We start from the raw sequence: 16,147 nt of genomic DNA, 5'->3' as shown, positions 1-16,147 counted from the left end.
TAAAGAATAATTATATTTTCTCTTGCAACATATTCTTAATAAGCTCTCAATAATTACTATTTTGATGAAAAACCGAATTAAATTAAGTCTATATTATTTCTTAATTCGCTCGAAGTCGTTATGGGAAAGGGTTTATTGGATAAAAGTGGAAACTAATATTGCTGCTAGTTTTCAGGCCTTTGTCAAGGATTTACATTTGCGAAGGCCTGGCAACCCTGAACACAGGAAATGATCTCACTGAGCCGTCTCGTGAAGAACACAAAAAAATATGCCTAAGTAAGTTGCGAAATCCCTCAATTCAAGTGTTATTTACAAGTATTTTATCGCTGCGTCACCTGCAATAGTCACATGTTTCAATGTTTTAAAACTTATGTTCGGGAACGATTCTTTTTAAATCGAGATTGTGTATATTTTGTGTCTGCCCCCCAATAGTTAACGTTAGCATACGACCTTTAACGTTACCATTTTGCTCATTATTCATTCCCATCTAGCCAGTTCGCTGTTTTGATACTAAGCTATCTGTTCTCATTTAGCGATGCCATATCGTGGTAATGATCTCCTTTGCCTTAACTAAAGTTCAATTGTGTATGTGAAATGTTTTATCTAGACTAGCTAGCTAACCCATTCATAGACGCTAACTGTTTTAACGCCTGACGATGGTATCTTTTTGTAGTTGTACTTGTTAAGATCCCCGACTCGTTCTGAAAGTTAAAACGCATTGCTTGTGGTACTGAATGCATCTTTCATATCAGCGAGAGATCATTTTCAATAAACAAAAGGTTAAACGCCCACACCAGTAGAAATCCACGTTTTGACCCTGAAAGACGATGGCCAGAGCTTACCCATGATGTTGCACAACAATGTAGCCAAGTCATCATTTTAGTCAAAGTATGATATACTTGGGCGTGAAGTGCCAAATCCGAATGTGTGACTTCGGATGTTTCCGTGAGTCTTAAGTGTCTTTTCCAGTGGCGATTTTAGCATGTAAATATTGGTGGGGGCAGTGCATGCCAGCAAAGCCACTACACAACACGATACATTAATTTCCCTATAACTGTGACAAACGGTGCCCACAATATGTTAGGGCCTACATAAAGCTGTCCCATCACCTTACCACTGCTACACCTGGCTATCAGCGGAGTTTTCTCTGGCAGTGAAACAGGTCATTTAGCCTCATTTACTGTCTTTAAAAAACATGTACAAACTAGTGATGCGCCGATATGACATTTTTTGGCCAATACCATTATCCGATATTTTCCTTGCCAAAAAAAATGGTACCGAAATTAAACATTTTAGCTGCCTTTTAAGCGTTCTAGTACAGTTAAATAGTTCACACGCACACAGCGATCTAAGGCACTGCATCTCAGTGCAAGAGGCGTCACTACAGTCCCTGTATCGAATCCAGGCTGTATCACATCCGGACGTGATTGGAAGTCCCATAGGGCGGCTTCATATTGGCCCAGCGTCGTCCGGGTTTGGCCAGGGTAGGCCGTCATTGTAAATAAGAATTTGTTCTTAACTGACTTGCCTAGTTAAATAAAGGTTACACACATACACCACACTGACAAAAAGTTATTTTGTTGGCATTTACGTATGTCCTCATTAGCAGTAAAACATAATCAAAACCTATTTCTTTCACTTACTTGCTGTGCTGTTACGTTGTTCATTTGTTCAGTCGTTTCATTCTCAACCAGGATTTCTATGGAACGCTGTTTGGGTCTTTGCGTGTCAAAAAAGATACACGTCAAAACACTATTTGACGTGTCAAATAAGCTTGTTGACCAATCAGGACCTGAAATGACTGCACGTTACATAATAATTGAATACGTTCATACATTTTTTACATAGTTATTACACTTTGATTACACTATCACTCGTATTTCATATGTCACAACGATTCATCGATACGTATGCTATGATGCTGGTTAAGTTGTCTCGCACACCTACAGTGCTGGTCATAAAAAAAGCTAGCTAGCTCATGGATGTAAACAATGTTCTTCCCCAGAAACATAGCAAAACGACCCTAATCATCTAAAATAAACCTAATTTATAAGACAGTTCTTATTTGATTAATGGTGGTCGGACCCAACTATGTGAAGCTAACCACAATAAGGATTAGCCGCAATAGTGGACTTTGCGGTTAGCTTTCAAAATAAAAGTATGCCATTGACAGTGACGCAAATGAATACAAATTGTAGAATTATGCCATAATTGAATAGATCATGCTAAACGAGGTTGGAATGTTGTCAGTCTACTCAGTGACACCCAGAGAACATTAGCGTCGTAGCTCTTATTGACTGGGGAGGTGAATTTACAGTCACAGTCCCGTGATAAGAGCTACAATGCTAATATTTGCGTAAACTCTTCAGAGTTGTGTTCTGTGTGTGTCACCGAGTAGACTGATACCCCATTTCATTGCTTCACATTCCAACCTTGTTTAACATTATCTAGTCTAAATATGGCATGATTCCACCAATTGTAACCTTCTGCATCACTTTCAAATAGGTACTTATATTTTAAAGGCTAACCGCAAGTTCCACCATTGTGCCTAATCCTTATTGTGGCTAGCTTCACAACATATAACACGGTCTGGTCGAGCCTCACTAGCCAGATGAACCTAGCTGGCTGCTTATAACTTTAGCTTTGTGCAACAGGGTTAAGTAGCTGGCTAGCTAAGTTCAATTTCAATAGGCGAATGTAACGGATGTGAAATGGCTAGCTAGTTAGCGGGTACGTGCTACTAGCATTTCAATCAGTTACGTCACTTGCTCTGAAACCTAGAAGTAGTGTTGCACCTTGCTCTGCAAGGGCCGTGGCCTTTGTGGAGCGATGGGTAACGATGCTTCGTGGGCGACAGTTGTTGATGTGTGCAGAGGGTCCCTGGTTCGCGCCCGTGTCGGGGCGAGGGGACGGTTTAAAGTTATACTGTTACATTGATGCTGTTGACCCGGATCACTGGTTGCTGCGGAAAAGGAGGAGGTTGAAAGGGGGGTGAGTGTAACGGATGTGAAATGGCTAGCTAGTTAGCGCTACTAGCGTTTCAATCAGTTACGTCACTTGCTCTGAAACCTAGAAGTAATGTTGCCCCTTGCTCTGCAAGGGCCGCGGCCTTTGTGGCGCGATGGGTAACAATGCTTCGTGGGCGACCGTTGTTGATGTGTGCAGAAGGTCCCTGGTTCGCGCCCGTGTCGGGGCGAGGGGACGGTTTAAAAGTTATACTGTTACATTGATGCTGTTGACCCGGATCACTGGTTGCTGCGGAAAAGGAGGAGGTTGAAAGGGGGGTGAGTGTAACGGATGTGAAATGGCTAGCTAGTTAGCGGGTACGCGCTACTAGCATTTCAATCAGTTACGTCACTTGCTCTGAAACCTAGAAGTAGTGTTGCCCCTTGCTCTGCAAGGGCAGCGGCTTTTGTGGAGCGATGGGTAACGACGTTTCGTGGGTGTCAGTTGTTGATGTGTGCAGAGGGTCCCTGGTTCGCGCCCGGGTCGGGGCGAGGGGACGGATGTAAAGTTATAGTGTTACACGAACAACAAGTGGCTACCTAGCTAATACTTATTCTCAAGGATTCCTAAATCATTGCTAAGAATAATGAAAATGACTGCAGTTTCTATTGGTCATTGTTTTCAGGCTGGTTGTATTGGTGCTAGCTAGGCACCAAGCTAAAGCTAGCTACCCCAGAAGTTGCGGTCGAACAAATAATGCTTTATTGCCAACGCCGTATTGTAAACACATCGTTCGTGGCCGGTGTTTGCTTGTTTGCAGACTTTTTTTAAAACAAACAAGGTCGACTCATGATGACGTTAGTGATCTTCAGGTCGGAGCTCTAGAAAGAGGCCTGAGTTCCCGACTTACAATTTCAAGTTGGATGAACCTTCAAAACGTATTTTCCTAGTCGGAGCTCGTTTTTTTCAGAGTTCCCAGTTGTGTTGAACTCACTGAAGTCAGATTTCCCATTTCTGAGTTTCCAGTTGTTTTGAGCGAGGCAGAAGTCATGCTGGATTGACAGCATGGCCAATGTTGAAAGTTTATCCTTTTAAGCTGGGAAAAAAGACCCTTAAACCCAGACTTGAGACCACACACCCACTCTACTGAATAGCAGGGTAGTGATTGCTTTGCCATGCTTGCAGTTAGCCACTGATTCCTTCCAAACCACTCATTGTTGAATTTGCGATTTTCAAGTTGTTGTGTAATGTTTATAGCCGATGAGCACCGATACGTTTTCTCTATAATTTCTCTTCATATGACAAGGGTGAAAAAGGATTTGGCAGTAGATTGTCGACTTGATTCATGATAATAACTGCTAGCTAAGATTTTGAAAATATGATGTTGACCTGATCAGTCCAATCAAACTTCTGTACATATAGCGTGATTTGACAATTTTATCTGTGGCTAATGACCTTGAGCATTCTTGGATGGGCACTTCTAATATAACTCTCTGGCAGCACTCAAGGGGCTTGAATTTTTGATCTCTACCCTTTGATTTGTTGGTGACAGAGTGTCCCCATGAGTGACAGAACACTGAGCCAATCACGGCGCAAATGGAGAACATTACCAACCCCTGTGCCTCGTTTTTTCCCCCGCTGGCTGCCCCAACACCACAGAAAGCACTGAGCTAGGCTGAAACACTTGCATTTTGGAGCTGCCTTACTCAAGAAAGCAAAAAAGAAACCATGATTGTATGTGGCTTTATTAACTCAATGATTTACAAAAAAAATTGATATGTGACACGTATTAATGCCAAAATAACATGCAAAACAGGCACCCCCCAAAAAACAATTTATACAGTACCAGTCAAAAGTTTGGACACACGTACTCATTCCAGGGTTTTTCTTTATTTTTACTATTTTTTACATTGTAGAATAATAGTGAAGACATCAAAACTATGAATTATATATAAGATGGCGCCGGAGAACAAGGCTGACGTTTTATCTATTCCTAACTGTTTTTTTTATGTTAATTTCTTTGCATTGTTTGTAAGTTATTCTGTACATAATGTTGCTGCTACCGTCTCTTATGACCAAAAATAACTTCTGAACATCAGGACTGCGATAATAAACCCCCACTTCCTTCCATTCTACTAGCAAACGTGCAATCTTCAGAAAATAAAATCGATGACCTACGCGGAAGATTAAACTACCAACGGGACATTCAAAACTGTAATATCTTGTGCTTAATGTTGGCTGGTTATACGCTGTATCGGCAGGACAGAACAGCGGTGTCTGGTAAGACAAGGAGCAGCGGACTATGTATTTTTCTAAATAACAGCTGGTGCACAATATCTAAAGAAGTCTCAAGGATTTGCCTCGAGGTAGAGCAGCTCATGATAAGCTGTAGACCACACTATCTACCTAGAGAGTTTCATCTGTATTTTTCGTAGCTGTCTATATACCGCAACAGACTGATGCTGATGCTGGCACTACGACCGCACTGAATGAGCTGTATTCCGCCATAAGCAAACATGAAAACACTCATCCAGAGGCGGCGCTCCTAGTGGCCGGGGATTTTAATGCAGGGAAACTTAAATGAGTTTTACCAAATTTCTATCAGCATGTTACATATGCAACCAGAGGGGGAGAACTCTGGACCACCTTTACTCCACACACAGAGATGCATACAAAGCTCTCCCTCGCCCTCCATTTGGCAAATCTGACCATAATTCTATCCTCCTGATTTAAGGAAGCACCAGTGACTCGATCAATAAAAAAAAGTGGTCAGATGAAGCGGATGCTAAGCTACAGGACTGTTTTGCAAGCACAGACTGGATTATATTCCAGAATTCCTCCGGTGGCATTGAGGAGTACAACACATCAGTCATTGGCTTCATCAATGAGTGCATCAATGACGTTGTCCCCACAGTTGACCGTAGGTATATACCCCAACCAGAAGCAGTGGATTACAGGCAGCATCCGCACTGAGCTAAAGACTAGAGCTACCGCTTTCAAGGAGCGGAACTCTTACCCGGACGCTTATGAGAAATCCCGCTATGCCCTCCGACGAACAATCAAACAGGCAAAGCGTCAATACAGGACTACGATCGAATCGTACTACACCGGCTCTGACGCTAGTCGGATGTGGCAGGGCTTGCAAACCATTACAGACTACAAAGGGAAGCACAGCCAAGAGCTGCCCAGTGACACGAGCTTACCAGACGAGCTAAACTACTTCTATGCTCGCTTCGAGGCAAATAACACTGAAACATGCATGAGAGCACCAGCTGTTCTGAAAGACTGTGAACACGCTCTCAGCAGCCGATGTGATTAAGACCTTAAATCAAGTCAACATTCACAAGGCTGCAGGGCCAGACAGATTACCAGGACGTGTACTGCGAGCATGCGCTGACCAACTGGCAAGTGTCTTCACTGGCTTTATCAACCTTTCCCTGTCCGAGTCTATAATATCAACATGTTTTAAGCAGACCACCATAGTCCCTGTGCCCAAGAACACTAAGGTAACCCGCCTAAATGACTACCAACCCGTAGCACTCACGTCTGTAGCCATGAAGTGCTTTGAAAGGCTGGTCATGGCTCACATCAACACCATTATCCCAGAAACCCTAGACCCACTCCAATTTGCGTACCGCCCCAACAGATCCACAGATTATGCAATTTCTATTGCACTCCACACTGCCCTTTCCCACCTGGACAAAAGGAAATTATATGTGAGGAAACTATTAATTGACTACGGCTCAGTGTTCAACACCATATTGCCAAAGCTCATCACTAAGCTAAGGATTTTGGGACTAAACATCTCCCTCTGCAACTGGATCCTGGACTTCCTGACGGGCTGTCCCCAGGTGGTAAGGGTAGGTAACAACACATCCGCCTTGCTGATCCTCAACACGGAGGCCCCTCAGGGGTACGTGCTCAGTCCCCTCCTGTACTCCCTGTTCACTCATGACTGCACGGCCAGGCACGACTCCAACACCATCATTAAGTTTGCAGATGACACAACAGTGGTAGGCCTGATCACCAACAACGACGAGACAGCCTATAGGGAGGAGGCCAGAGACTTGGCCGTGTGGTGCCACGACAACAATCTCTCCCTCAACGTGATCAAGACAAAGGAGATGTTTGTGGATTACAGGAAAAAGAGGACCGAGCACGCCCCCATTCTCATCGATGGATTCATAGTGGAGCAGGTTGAGAGCTTCAAGTTCCTCTATACCAGGCGGTCAGAGGAAGGCCCTAAAAATTTGTCGGACTCCAGCCACCCTAGTCATAGACTGGTCTCTCTGCTACCACACGGCAAGTGGTACCGGAGCGCCAAGTCTAGGTCCAAGAGGCTTCTAAACAGCTTCTGGGTACCCAGACTATTTGCACCCCCCCCCCCCCTTTACACCGCTGCTACTCTCTGTTGTTATCATCTATACATAGTCACTTTAATAACTCTACCTACATGTACATATTACCTCAAGTAACTGGTGACCCCGCACATTGACTCTGTACCGGTACTCACCTGTGTATAGTCTTGCTATTGTTATTTTAATGCTGTTCTTTAATTACTTGTTACTTTTATTTCTTATTCTTGCTCATATATATATATATATATATTTTTAACTGCTTTGTTGGTTAGGTGCTTGTAAGTAAGCATTTCACTGTAAGGTCTACACCTGTTGTATTCGGCGTGACTAATGTGACTAATAAAATTTGATTTGAAATAAAACATATGGAATCATGTAGTAACCAAAAAGTGTTAAACAAATCTATATATATATTAGATTTTTCAAAGTAACCACCCTTTGCCTTGATGACAGCTTTGCACACTCTTGGCATTCTCTCAACCAGCTTCATGAGGTAGTCACCTGGAATGCATTTCAATGAACTGCTGTGCCTTGTTAAAAGTACATTTGTGCAATTTCTTTCCTTCTTAATGTATTTGAGCCAATCAGTTGTGTTGTGACAAGGTAAGGGTGGTATACAGCCCTATTTGGTAAAAGACCAAGTCCATATTATGGCAAGAACAGCTCAAATAAGCAAAGAGAAAAGATAGTCCAGCATTACTTTACAACATGAAGGTCAGTCAATCCGGAAAATGTGAAGAACTTTGAAAGTTTCTTCAAGTGCAGTCTCATAAACCAAGCGCTGTGATAACACTTGCTCTCATGAGGACCGCCACAGGAAAGGAAGAGCCAGAGTTACCGCTGCTGCAGAGGATAAGTTCATTAGTTACCAGCCTCAGAAATTCAAGCCCAAATAAATGCTTCACAGAGTTCATGTAACAGACACATCTCAACATCAACTGTTCAGAGGAGACTGCGTGAATCAGGCCTTCATGGTTGAATTGCTGCAAAGAAACCACTAATAATGGACACCAAGAAGAAGAAGAGACTTGCTTGGGCCAAGAAACACAAGCAGTGGACATTAGACCATATGTCCTTTGGTCTGATGAGTCCAAATTTGATATTTTTGGTTCCAACTGCCATTTCTTTGTGAAAACAGCGTAGGTGAACGGATGATCTCCGCATGTGTGGTTCTCACCATGAAGCATGGAGGAGGAGGTGTGAGGGTGTGGGGATGCTTTGCTGGTGACACTGTCATTGATTTACTTTGAATTCAAGACACACTTAACCAGCATGGCTACTGCATCAGATGCATCAGATGACCTGACCTCCAGAATCACCCGACCTCAACCCAATTGAGATAGTTTGGGATGAGTTGGAACGCAGAGTGAAGGAAAAGCAGCCAACAAGTTTTCAGCTTATGCGGAAACTCAACTCCAAGCATTCCAGGTGAAGTTGGCTGAGAGAATGCCAAGAGTGTGCAAAGCTGTCATCAAAGCAAATATATTTAGATTTTAACACTTTTTGGGGGGGGGTAACGTCATGATTCCATATGTGTTATTTAATAGTTTTGATGTCTTAACTATATTCTATAATGTAGAAAATACTTGGCAATTTCCCGCATGAAATTTCTCAGAACAAGAATAGACTTACGAGTTTCATAAGAAAGTTCTTTGTTTCTGGCCATTTTGAGACTGTATTCGAACCCACAAATGCTGATGCTCCAGATACTAAACTAGTCTAAAGAAGGCCAGTTTTATTGCTTCTTTAATCAGGACAACAGTTTATAGCTGTGCTAACATAATTGCAAAAGGGTTTTCTAATGATCAATTAGCCTTTTTTTTTTAAATGATTAACTTGGATTAGCTAACACAACGTGCCATTGGAACATAGGAGTGATGGTTGCTGATAATGGGCCTCTGTATGCCTATGTAGATATTCCATCAGGTCTCTAGAGATGTTTGATCGGGTTCAACTCCGACCTCTGGCTGGGCCATTCAAGGACATTCAGAGACTTGTCCCGAAGCCACTCCTGCGTTGTTGGCTGTGAGCTTAGGGTCGTTGTCCTGTTGGAAGGTGAACCTTCAAACTAGTCTGAGGTCCTGAGTGCTCTAGAGCAGGTTTCCATCAAGGTTCTCTCTTTACTTTGCTCCGTTCATCTTTCCCTCGATCCTGACTTGTCTCCCAGTCCCTGCCACTGAAAAACATCCCCACAGCATGATGCTTCCACCACCCTGCTTCACCGTAGGAATGGTACCAAGTTTCCTCCAGATGTGACGCTTGGAATTTAGGCCAAAGAGTTCAATCTTGGTTTAATCAGACCTGAGAATCTTATTTATCATGGTCTTAGAGTCTTTAGGTGCCTTTTTGCAAAATTCTAAAGGGCTTAGAATAAGGCTGTAACGTAACAAAATGTGGAAAAGGTAAAGGTGTCTGAATACTTTCCGAATGCACTGTATATGCAGCCATTTCAAAGTTTTTACTGAGTTACGGTTCATATAAGGAAATTTGTCAATTTAAATAAATAAATTAGGCACTAATGTATGAATTTCACATAACTGGGCAGGGACGCAGCCATGGGAGGCCATAGGCCCACCCACTTGGGAGCCAGGCCCACTCATTTTGGAGCCAGGCCCAGCCAATAAGAATTAGTTTTTCCCCACAAAAGGGCTTTATTACAGACAGAAATACTCCTGTTTCATCAGCTGTCTGGGTGGCTGGTCTCATGATCCCGCAGGTGAAGAAGCCAGATGTGGAGGTCCTGGGCTGGCGTAGTTACACTTGGTCTACGGTTGCGAGGCTGGTTGGACATACTGCCATATTCTCTAAAACAACGTTGGAGGCAGCTTATAGGTAGAGAAATTAAACATTTAAATTATCTGGCTACCAACTGGTGGACATTCCTGCAGTCATCATGCGAATTGCACGCTCCATCAAAACATCTGTGGAATTGTGTTATGTGATACAACCGCACGTTTTATAGTATTCTTTTATTGTCCCCAGCACCCGTGTAATGATCAGCTTCTTGATATGCCACACCTGTCAGGTGGTTGGATTATCTTGGCAAAGGAGAAATGCTTACTAACAGGGATGTAAACACATTTCTGCACAAAATTTGAGATAAATAATATTTTTTTGCGTATGGAAAATTTCTGGGATCTTTTTTTTCTGCTCATGAAACATGGGACCAACATTTTACATGTTCTATTTTTGTTCTGTATAGAAACTTCAGAAATTAGCTTCAAAGTGTTTGTTAAAAAAAAAAATCTTCATTTTGGAACTATACTATTCATGTAATCCATTCAATAGTTTAGCTATAATGAATCAGGTCTAATGCATGTCATTTGACTCAGTATTTTGTCCATAGATTAGCAAATTTAACTCTGATTATACAGTGGGGGGGAAAAAGTATTTGATACACTGCCGATTTTGCAGGTTTTCCTACTTACAAAGCATGTAGAGGTCTGTAATTTTTATCATAGGTACACTTCAACTGTGAGAGGCGGAATCTAAAACAAAAATCCAGAAAATCACATTGTATGATTTTTAAGTAATTAATTTGTATTTTATTGCATGACATAAGTATTTGATCACCTACCAACCAGTAAGAATTCCTGCTCTCACAGACCTGTTCGTTTTTCTTTAAGAAGCCCTCCTGTTCTCCACTCATTACCTGTATTAACTGAACCTGTTTGAACTCGTTACCTGTATAAAAGACACCTGTCCACACACTCAATCAAACAGACTCCAACCTCTCCACAATGGCCAAGACCAGAGAGCTGTGTAAGGACAGCAGGGTTCAATTGTAGACCTGCACTTGGCTGGGATGGGCTACAGGACAATAGGCAAGCAGCTTGGTGAGAAGGCAACAACTGTTGGCGCAATTATTAGAAAATGGAAGAAGTTGAAGATGACGGTCAATCACCCTCGGTCTGGGGCTCCATGCAAGATCTCACCTTGTGGGGCATCAATGATCATGAGGAAGGTGAGGGATCAGCCCAGAACTACACGGCAGGACCTGGTCAATGACCTGAAGAGAGCTGGGACCACAGTCTCAAAGAAAACCATTAGTAACACACTACGCCGTCATGGATTAAAATCCTGCAGCGCACGCAAGGTCCCCCTGCTCAAGCCAGCGCATGTCCAGGCCCGTCTGAAGTTTGCCAATGACCATCTGGATGATCCAGAGGAGGAATGGGAGAAGCTCATGTGGTCTGATGAGACAAAAATAGAGCTTTTTGGTCTAAACTCCACTCGCCGTGTTTGGAGGAAGAAGGAGGATGAGTACAACCCCAAGAACACCATCCCAACCGTGAAGCATGGAGGTGGAAACATCATTCTTTGGGGATGCTTTTCTGCAAAGGGGACAGGACGACTGCACCGTATTGAGGGAAGGATGGATGGGGCCATGTATCGCAAGATCTTGGCCAACAACCTCCTTCCCTCAGTAAGAGCATTGAAGATGGGTCGTGGCTGGGTCTTCCAGCATGACAACGACCCGAAACACACAGCCAGGGCAACTAAGGAGTGGCTCCGTAAGAAGCATCTCAAGGTCCTGGAGTGGCCTAGCCAATCTCCAGACCTGAACCCAATAGAAAATCTTTGGAGGGAGCTGAAAGTCTGTATTGCCCAGCGACAGCCCCGAAACCTGAAAGATCTGGAGAAGGTCTGTATGGAGGAGTGGGCCAAAATCCCTGCTGCAGTGTGTGCAAACCTGGTCAAGAACTACAGGAAACGTATGATCTCTGTAATTGCAAACAAAGGTTTCTGTACCAAATATTAAGTCCTGCTTTTCTCATGTATCAAATACTTATGTCATGCAATAAAATGCAAATTAATTACTTAAAAATCATACAATGTGATTTTCTGGATTTTTGTTTTAGATTCCATCTCTCACAGTTGAAGTGTAACTATGATAAAAATTACAGACCTCTACATGCTTTGTAAGTAGGAAAACCTGCAAAATCGGCAGTGTATCAAATACTTGTTCTCCCCACTGTATGTATCAAGTTACATTTTAAAACATTTGTAATTGTACAATTATTGTTGTATGCTCTGAGTCTCATGGTTTTCCATAAGGAAAATGTAAGATTCCTCTGTTCATTTCAAATTGTTTTATTTTTGAAACATTTTATATAGAATAAATTATTATTTTAGTCGTTCTACCATTTATCAACATATTGTTCAATGATTCGAACCAATGGTTATTCCGTGACTAGCTAATACGCTTTCTTTTATTCCCTGAGGTATCGTTTTAGTATTGAGTATCGTGATACTCAACCTGGTATCGAAGTCAAATTCTGCTATCTTGACAACACTAAACAGCACAGATATTTATAGCCTACTTCACTGTGGAAAAGAGGCCGCAATGTTGATATGATTTTGAGTTTGCGTCCATATGGTTTCACGTTTGTCTCCAAGGATCATAAGGAAACATCCTAAAACAATTGCGTTGTTTATTTACAATCCCGTTATCCAAACTGATTACTCATTTACCTATCTCTTAACAATTTATAAATTACAGTGCATGGAGAATGGTGTTATTATTTTTTCCACTTGGAACCGGTAGGTTCGCTCAACCTTATTCATGGTTTCCTCCCGCGTAATGGTCAGAATACAGCGTATCTGCCTGCCGAGTGATGCAGCGGTCTAAGGCACTACATCGCTGTGCTAGTTGCGTCACCACAGATCCTGGTTCAATCCCAGGCTGTGTCGCAGCCGGCCGTGCCCGGGAGACCCATGAGGCGGCGCACAATTGGCCCAGCGTCGCGGGTTAGGGGAGGGTTTGGCCGGCCAGGTTGTTCTTGTCCCGTCATGCTCTAGTGACTCCTGTGGCGGGCCAGACGCAATGCACGCTGACATGGTCGCCAGGTGTACGATGTTTCCTCTGACATATTAGTGCGGCTGGCTTCCGGGTTAAACAAGCATTGTGTCAAGAAGCAGTGCGGCCTGGCGGGGTCATGTTTCGGAGGACGCACGGCTCTCGCCCTTCGCCTCTCCCGAGTCCCATCACTGCAACTCCAGTACGGACAAGACTGTAACGTCCAATTGGATATCACGAAATTGGGGAGAAAAAATAAAAAATACACACCCCTGCCACACCTTCATTTCGCTGACATCCACCTCAAACGAACAGCTGGTGAATGGCATAAGTTCAAGGTCAGAATACGAGGAGAGAGAAGAGCATAAAAGGGAATTACAGTCCATTCGTGTGCGCTTAACTTGGGTCGGAATTTCCCCCATGGAGCCAACTGTAGGCAAATGTACCTGCTGAAAACCCTACATACTGAGAAGGGTTTTCGAGAGCTACTAGCTAGCGTCTTCTTCACTCTCCCAGCCAGAGCCTTCTATTTGCATAGTAAACAATATAAGGCACTGCTCCAAGCTAGTTTGTTCTGGTCCATTGCCCAGCTAAAGTTTTTATTTTTATTTCAGTGAATTGGTTAACTTGCTTTTTTGTATCCCCCAGATTTTATTGTGACTACTGTGATACGTACCTTACACATGACTCGGTAAGCCAGACTCTCTAATTTTCAGCCTCTGCATTTTTTAACAATAGCGAGCACTTTATAAATTGCACCCTGTATTAACATTAAATTGAACATTTATATATTTTTACAGCCATCGGTGAGAAAGACTCACTGTAGTGGACGAAAGCATAAAGAGAATGTGAAAGACTACTACCAGAAATGGATGGAGGAGCAGGCACAGAGCCTCATCGATAAAACAAGTAAGCAGATATGAAGGGGGTAGCTAAACATTCGGCAGATTCTATGCGGTTTTGTTTATAAGCAACAGTTTGTGCAGATACAAAACATGCACAAACCCCACACTTGCATAATAAGCGTATAGTGTTCGAATTCAGGGATAGCCCTAACCAGGATTTGAACTCAGGTCCAGCGACTGTCAACCCAACACCTTAGCCGCTACTCCCAAGAGATCCGAACATATTTTGAAGGTCGCTACACTACCCCCTTGTGTGTCCCCATGCTTCTCTATATGAAGTCCCTCGCGTGAACACGTGCATCTCCGATGGCCTCATGGGTGCCGTCCCACGTCGGACACCGATGTAGTGAATTCAGAGGTAGCGCCCTGGTCCAGCGACTGTCAACTCTACAATAGGTTAACATGTGGCCTTGTGTTTTCCTCCTCAGCGGCTGCCTTCCAGTCCGGTAAGATCCCTCCTACCCCGTTCCCTGGAGCCCCTCCCCCAGGCGGAGCCATGCTCCCTCCTCCAAACATCAGTACGTAGACTGTGAACCAACCACAAGTGCTAGTCTAGTATTTTGAGAGTGATTTATATTTATATGGGATACTGATAACTTGCTGTGTTAGGGACTGAGATTTAAATTGTAATTTGTGAACCCCAGGTGGCCCTCCACGCCCAGGCATGCTACCAGTGCCCGGGCCCCCTATGGGTATTCATGGTCCTCATATGATGCAAATGATGGGGCCCCCACCACATGGAATGATGCCTGGAGGTGAGATTATTGCCCCAACACCTACATAATGTATTGTTGATGTTAACACTGTGTGTATGTGTCTAAAAAAATATTTTCGATGGGCAAGTTCTCACCCAAAATGTATCTGCTGCTGCTCACAAATCTTCACTGAACAAGAACAGTTCATGCCTGGTCAAAGTCATAGCTTTGAGATATATTTTTCACCAAGATTTGATGTAATGTATTTATAATAGTCCATAAGGGGCATGTATACTGGACCATGATTAGGATCAAATGTGAATACCAAGTAAAATCCGATATGATTTCTGTGATGTTTGCTGTCCTGTAGGTCCAGGTATGCGACCACCAATGGGCCACATGCAGATGATGCCTGGCCCACATATGATGCGCCCCCATCGTCCAATGATGCTTATCAGACCGGGTATGATCCGGCCGGACAGATGAGACCCAAAATCAAGAGGCGCTCCTGTGTTCTACACTGCCGTATACATGATCTTTGGAGGACACTGCACCAAATGCTTTGTTTGGGTTTTTGAAAAAGCCACCCATTGTCTCCACCTTAAAACCCATTTGGTAGAGTTCCACATCATCCCTCTTTATCTCCACAAAACCATTTTGACAGGCTATTTATTGTGGTTTCACATAACCAAAACTTCTGAGGGTTTTTTGTGTTTAGCGTAGAGGTCATATTTTGTTTTGACGCATAGTTGTATTGTTTACACAAGTAGGGTTCCGTTTCCCCCTGCTGGCCTAATAAGAATACAGCTGTGGAGGTTTAACGTGGCACCAGTTGCACACGCATGTCAGAAAGAGCAGGTATTATTTTGTCACTGTTCCGATGTAAATGCCTGATTTTCTTTGTTTTTCAATGTAAAATATGATTATTTTTTGGGGCCCACAGTCTTTTTATTTTTTAAAGAAATAAAATGAGTAGACTTGAAAGTGTATGTTGGTCTTCAATCATTTTGTTTGAATAATAGATGTAAGAGAGGGTTTACTTTCATAAAATGAACAAGGACTCGTGTTTAGAAAATGGTCTGTGTACTTTATTCAATTTACCTCTACTTTATTCAACTATATGACACTTGAGTGTGTTCTATAGAAAGAAGTCTGTTTTTCAGACTGACTCTTTTTCTCCACAGGTTACTTGTACATTATTTTCTTGTCAGTATGCAATATGCAGTATGGTTCATAAGGACATTTGTCCGACTGAAGTATTTGCCACAGTCATTGTAGCTAAAAGGTTTCTCCCCAATGTGTAGCTGCATGTGCTCCGTCAGGGCTCCTTTCAGTTTGAAGCGTCTTCCACAAACGTGTCTTCTCCCGTGTGAAGTCTCAGGTGTGTCTTTTTAAAGTACCTACCGCAACCAAGCCTTTGTTACATAGGGCATGTAAATGGTT

The 16,147-nt window shown here is 43.0% G+C and overlaps 1 protein-coding gene across 1 annotated transcript; it reads left to right on the top strand.

The window, feature by feature from the left end:
- Positions 1 to 204: 204 nt before the first annotated feature.
- LOC120065012 (U1 small nuclear ribonucleoprotein C-like) lies at positions 205 to 15,693 on the top strand. Its single transcript, XM_039015652.1, has 6 exons — positions 205 to 276; positions 13,753 to 13,795; positions 13,905 to 14,013; positions 14,438 to 14,527; positions 14,654 to 14,764; positions 15,075 to 15,693. Exons 1-6 carry the CDS (start codon positions 269 to 271, stop codon positions 15,188 to 15,190), a joined length of 477 nt encoding a protein of 158 aa, XP_038871580.1. The 5' UTR covers positions 205 to 268; the 3' UTR covers positions 15,191 to 15,693.
- The last annotated feature ends 454 nt before the right edge of the window (positions 15,694 to 16,147 follow it).

The sequence above is a fragment of the Salvelinus namaycush genome, chromosome 20, assembly GCF_016432855.1.
Source record: "Salvelinus namaycush isolate Seneca chromosome 20, SaNama_1.0, whole genome shotgun sequence".
In the NCBI taxonomy this organism is placed as follows: Eukaryota; Metazoa; Chordata; class Actinopteri; order Salmoniformes; family Salmonidae; genus Salvelinus; species Salvelinus namaycush.
The sequence above is the reverse complement of the archived record's forward strand: the minus strand, read 5'-3'. Positions and strand labels throughout refer to the sequence as shown.

Bases quoted from the DNA above. Each gene is read 5' to 3' on its own strand.
- LOC120065012 (XM_039015652.1), top strand. The intron at 14,014-14,437 runs GTAAGCAGATAT...TTTCCTCCTCAG, and splicing joins GAGCCTCATCGATAAAACAA to CGGCTGCCTTCCAGTCCGGT. The intron at 14,765-15,074 runs GTGAGATTATTG...GCTGTCCTGTAG, and splicing joins ACATGGAATGATGCCTGGAG to GTCCAGGTATGCGACCACCA.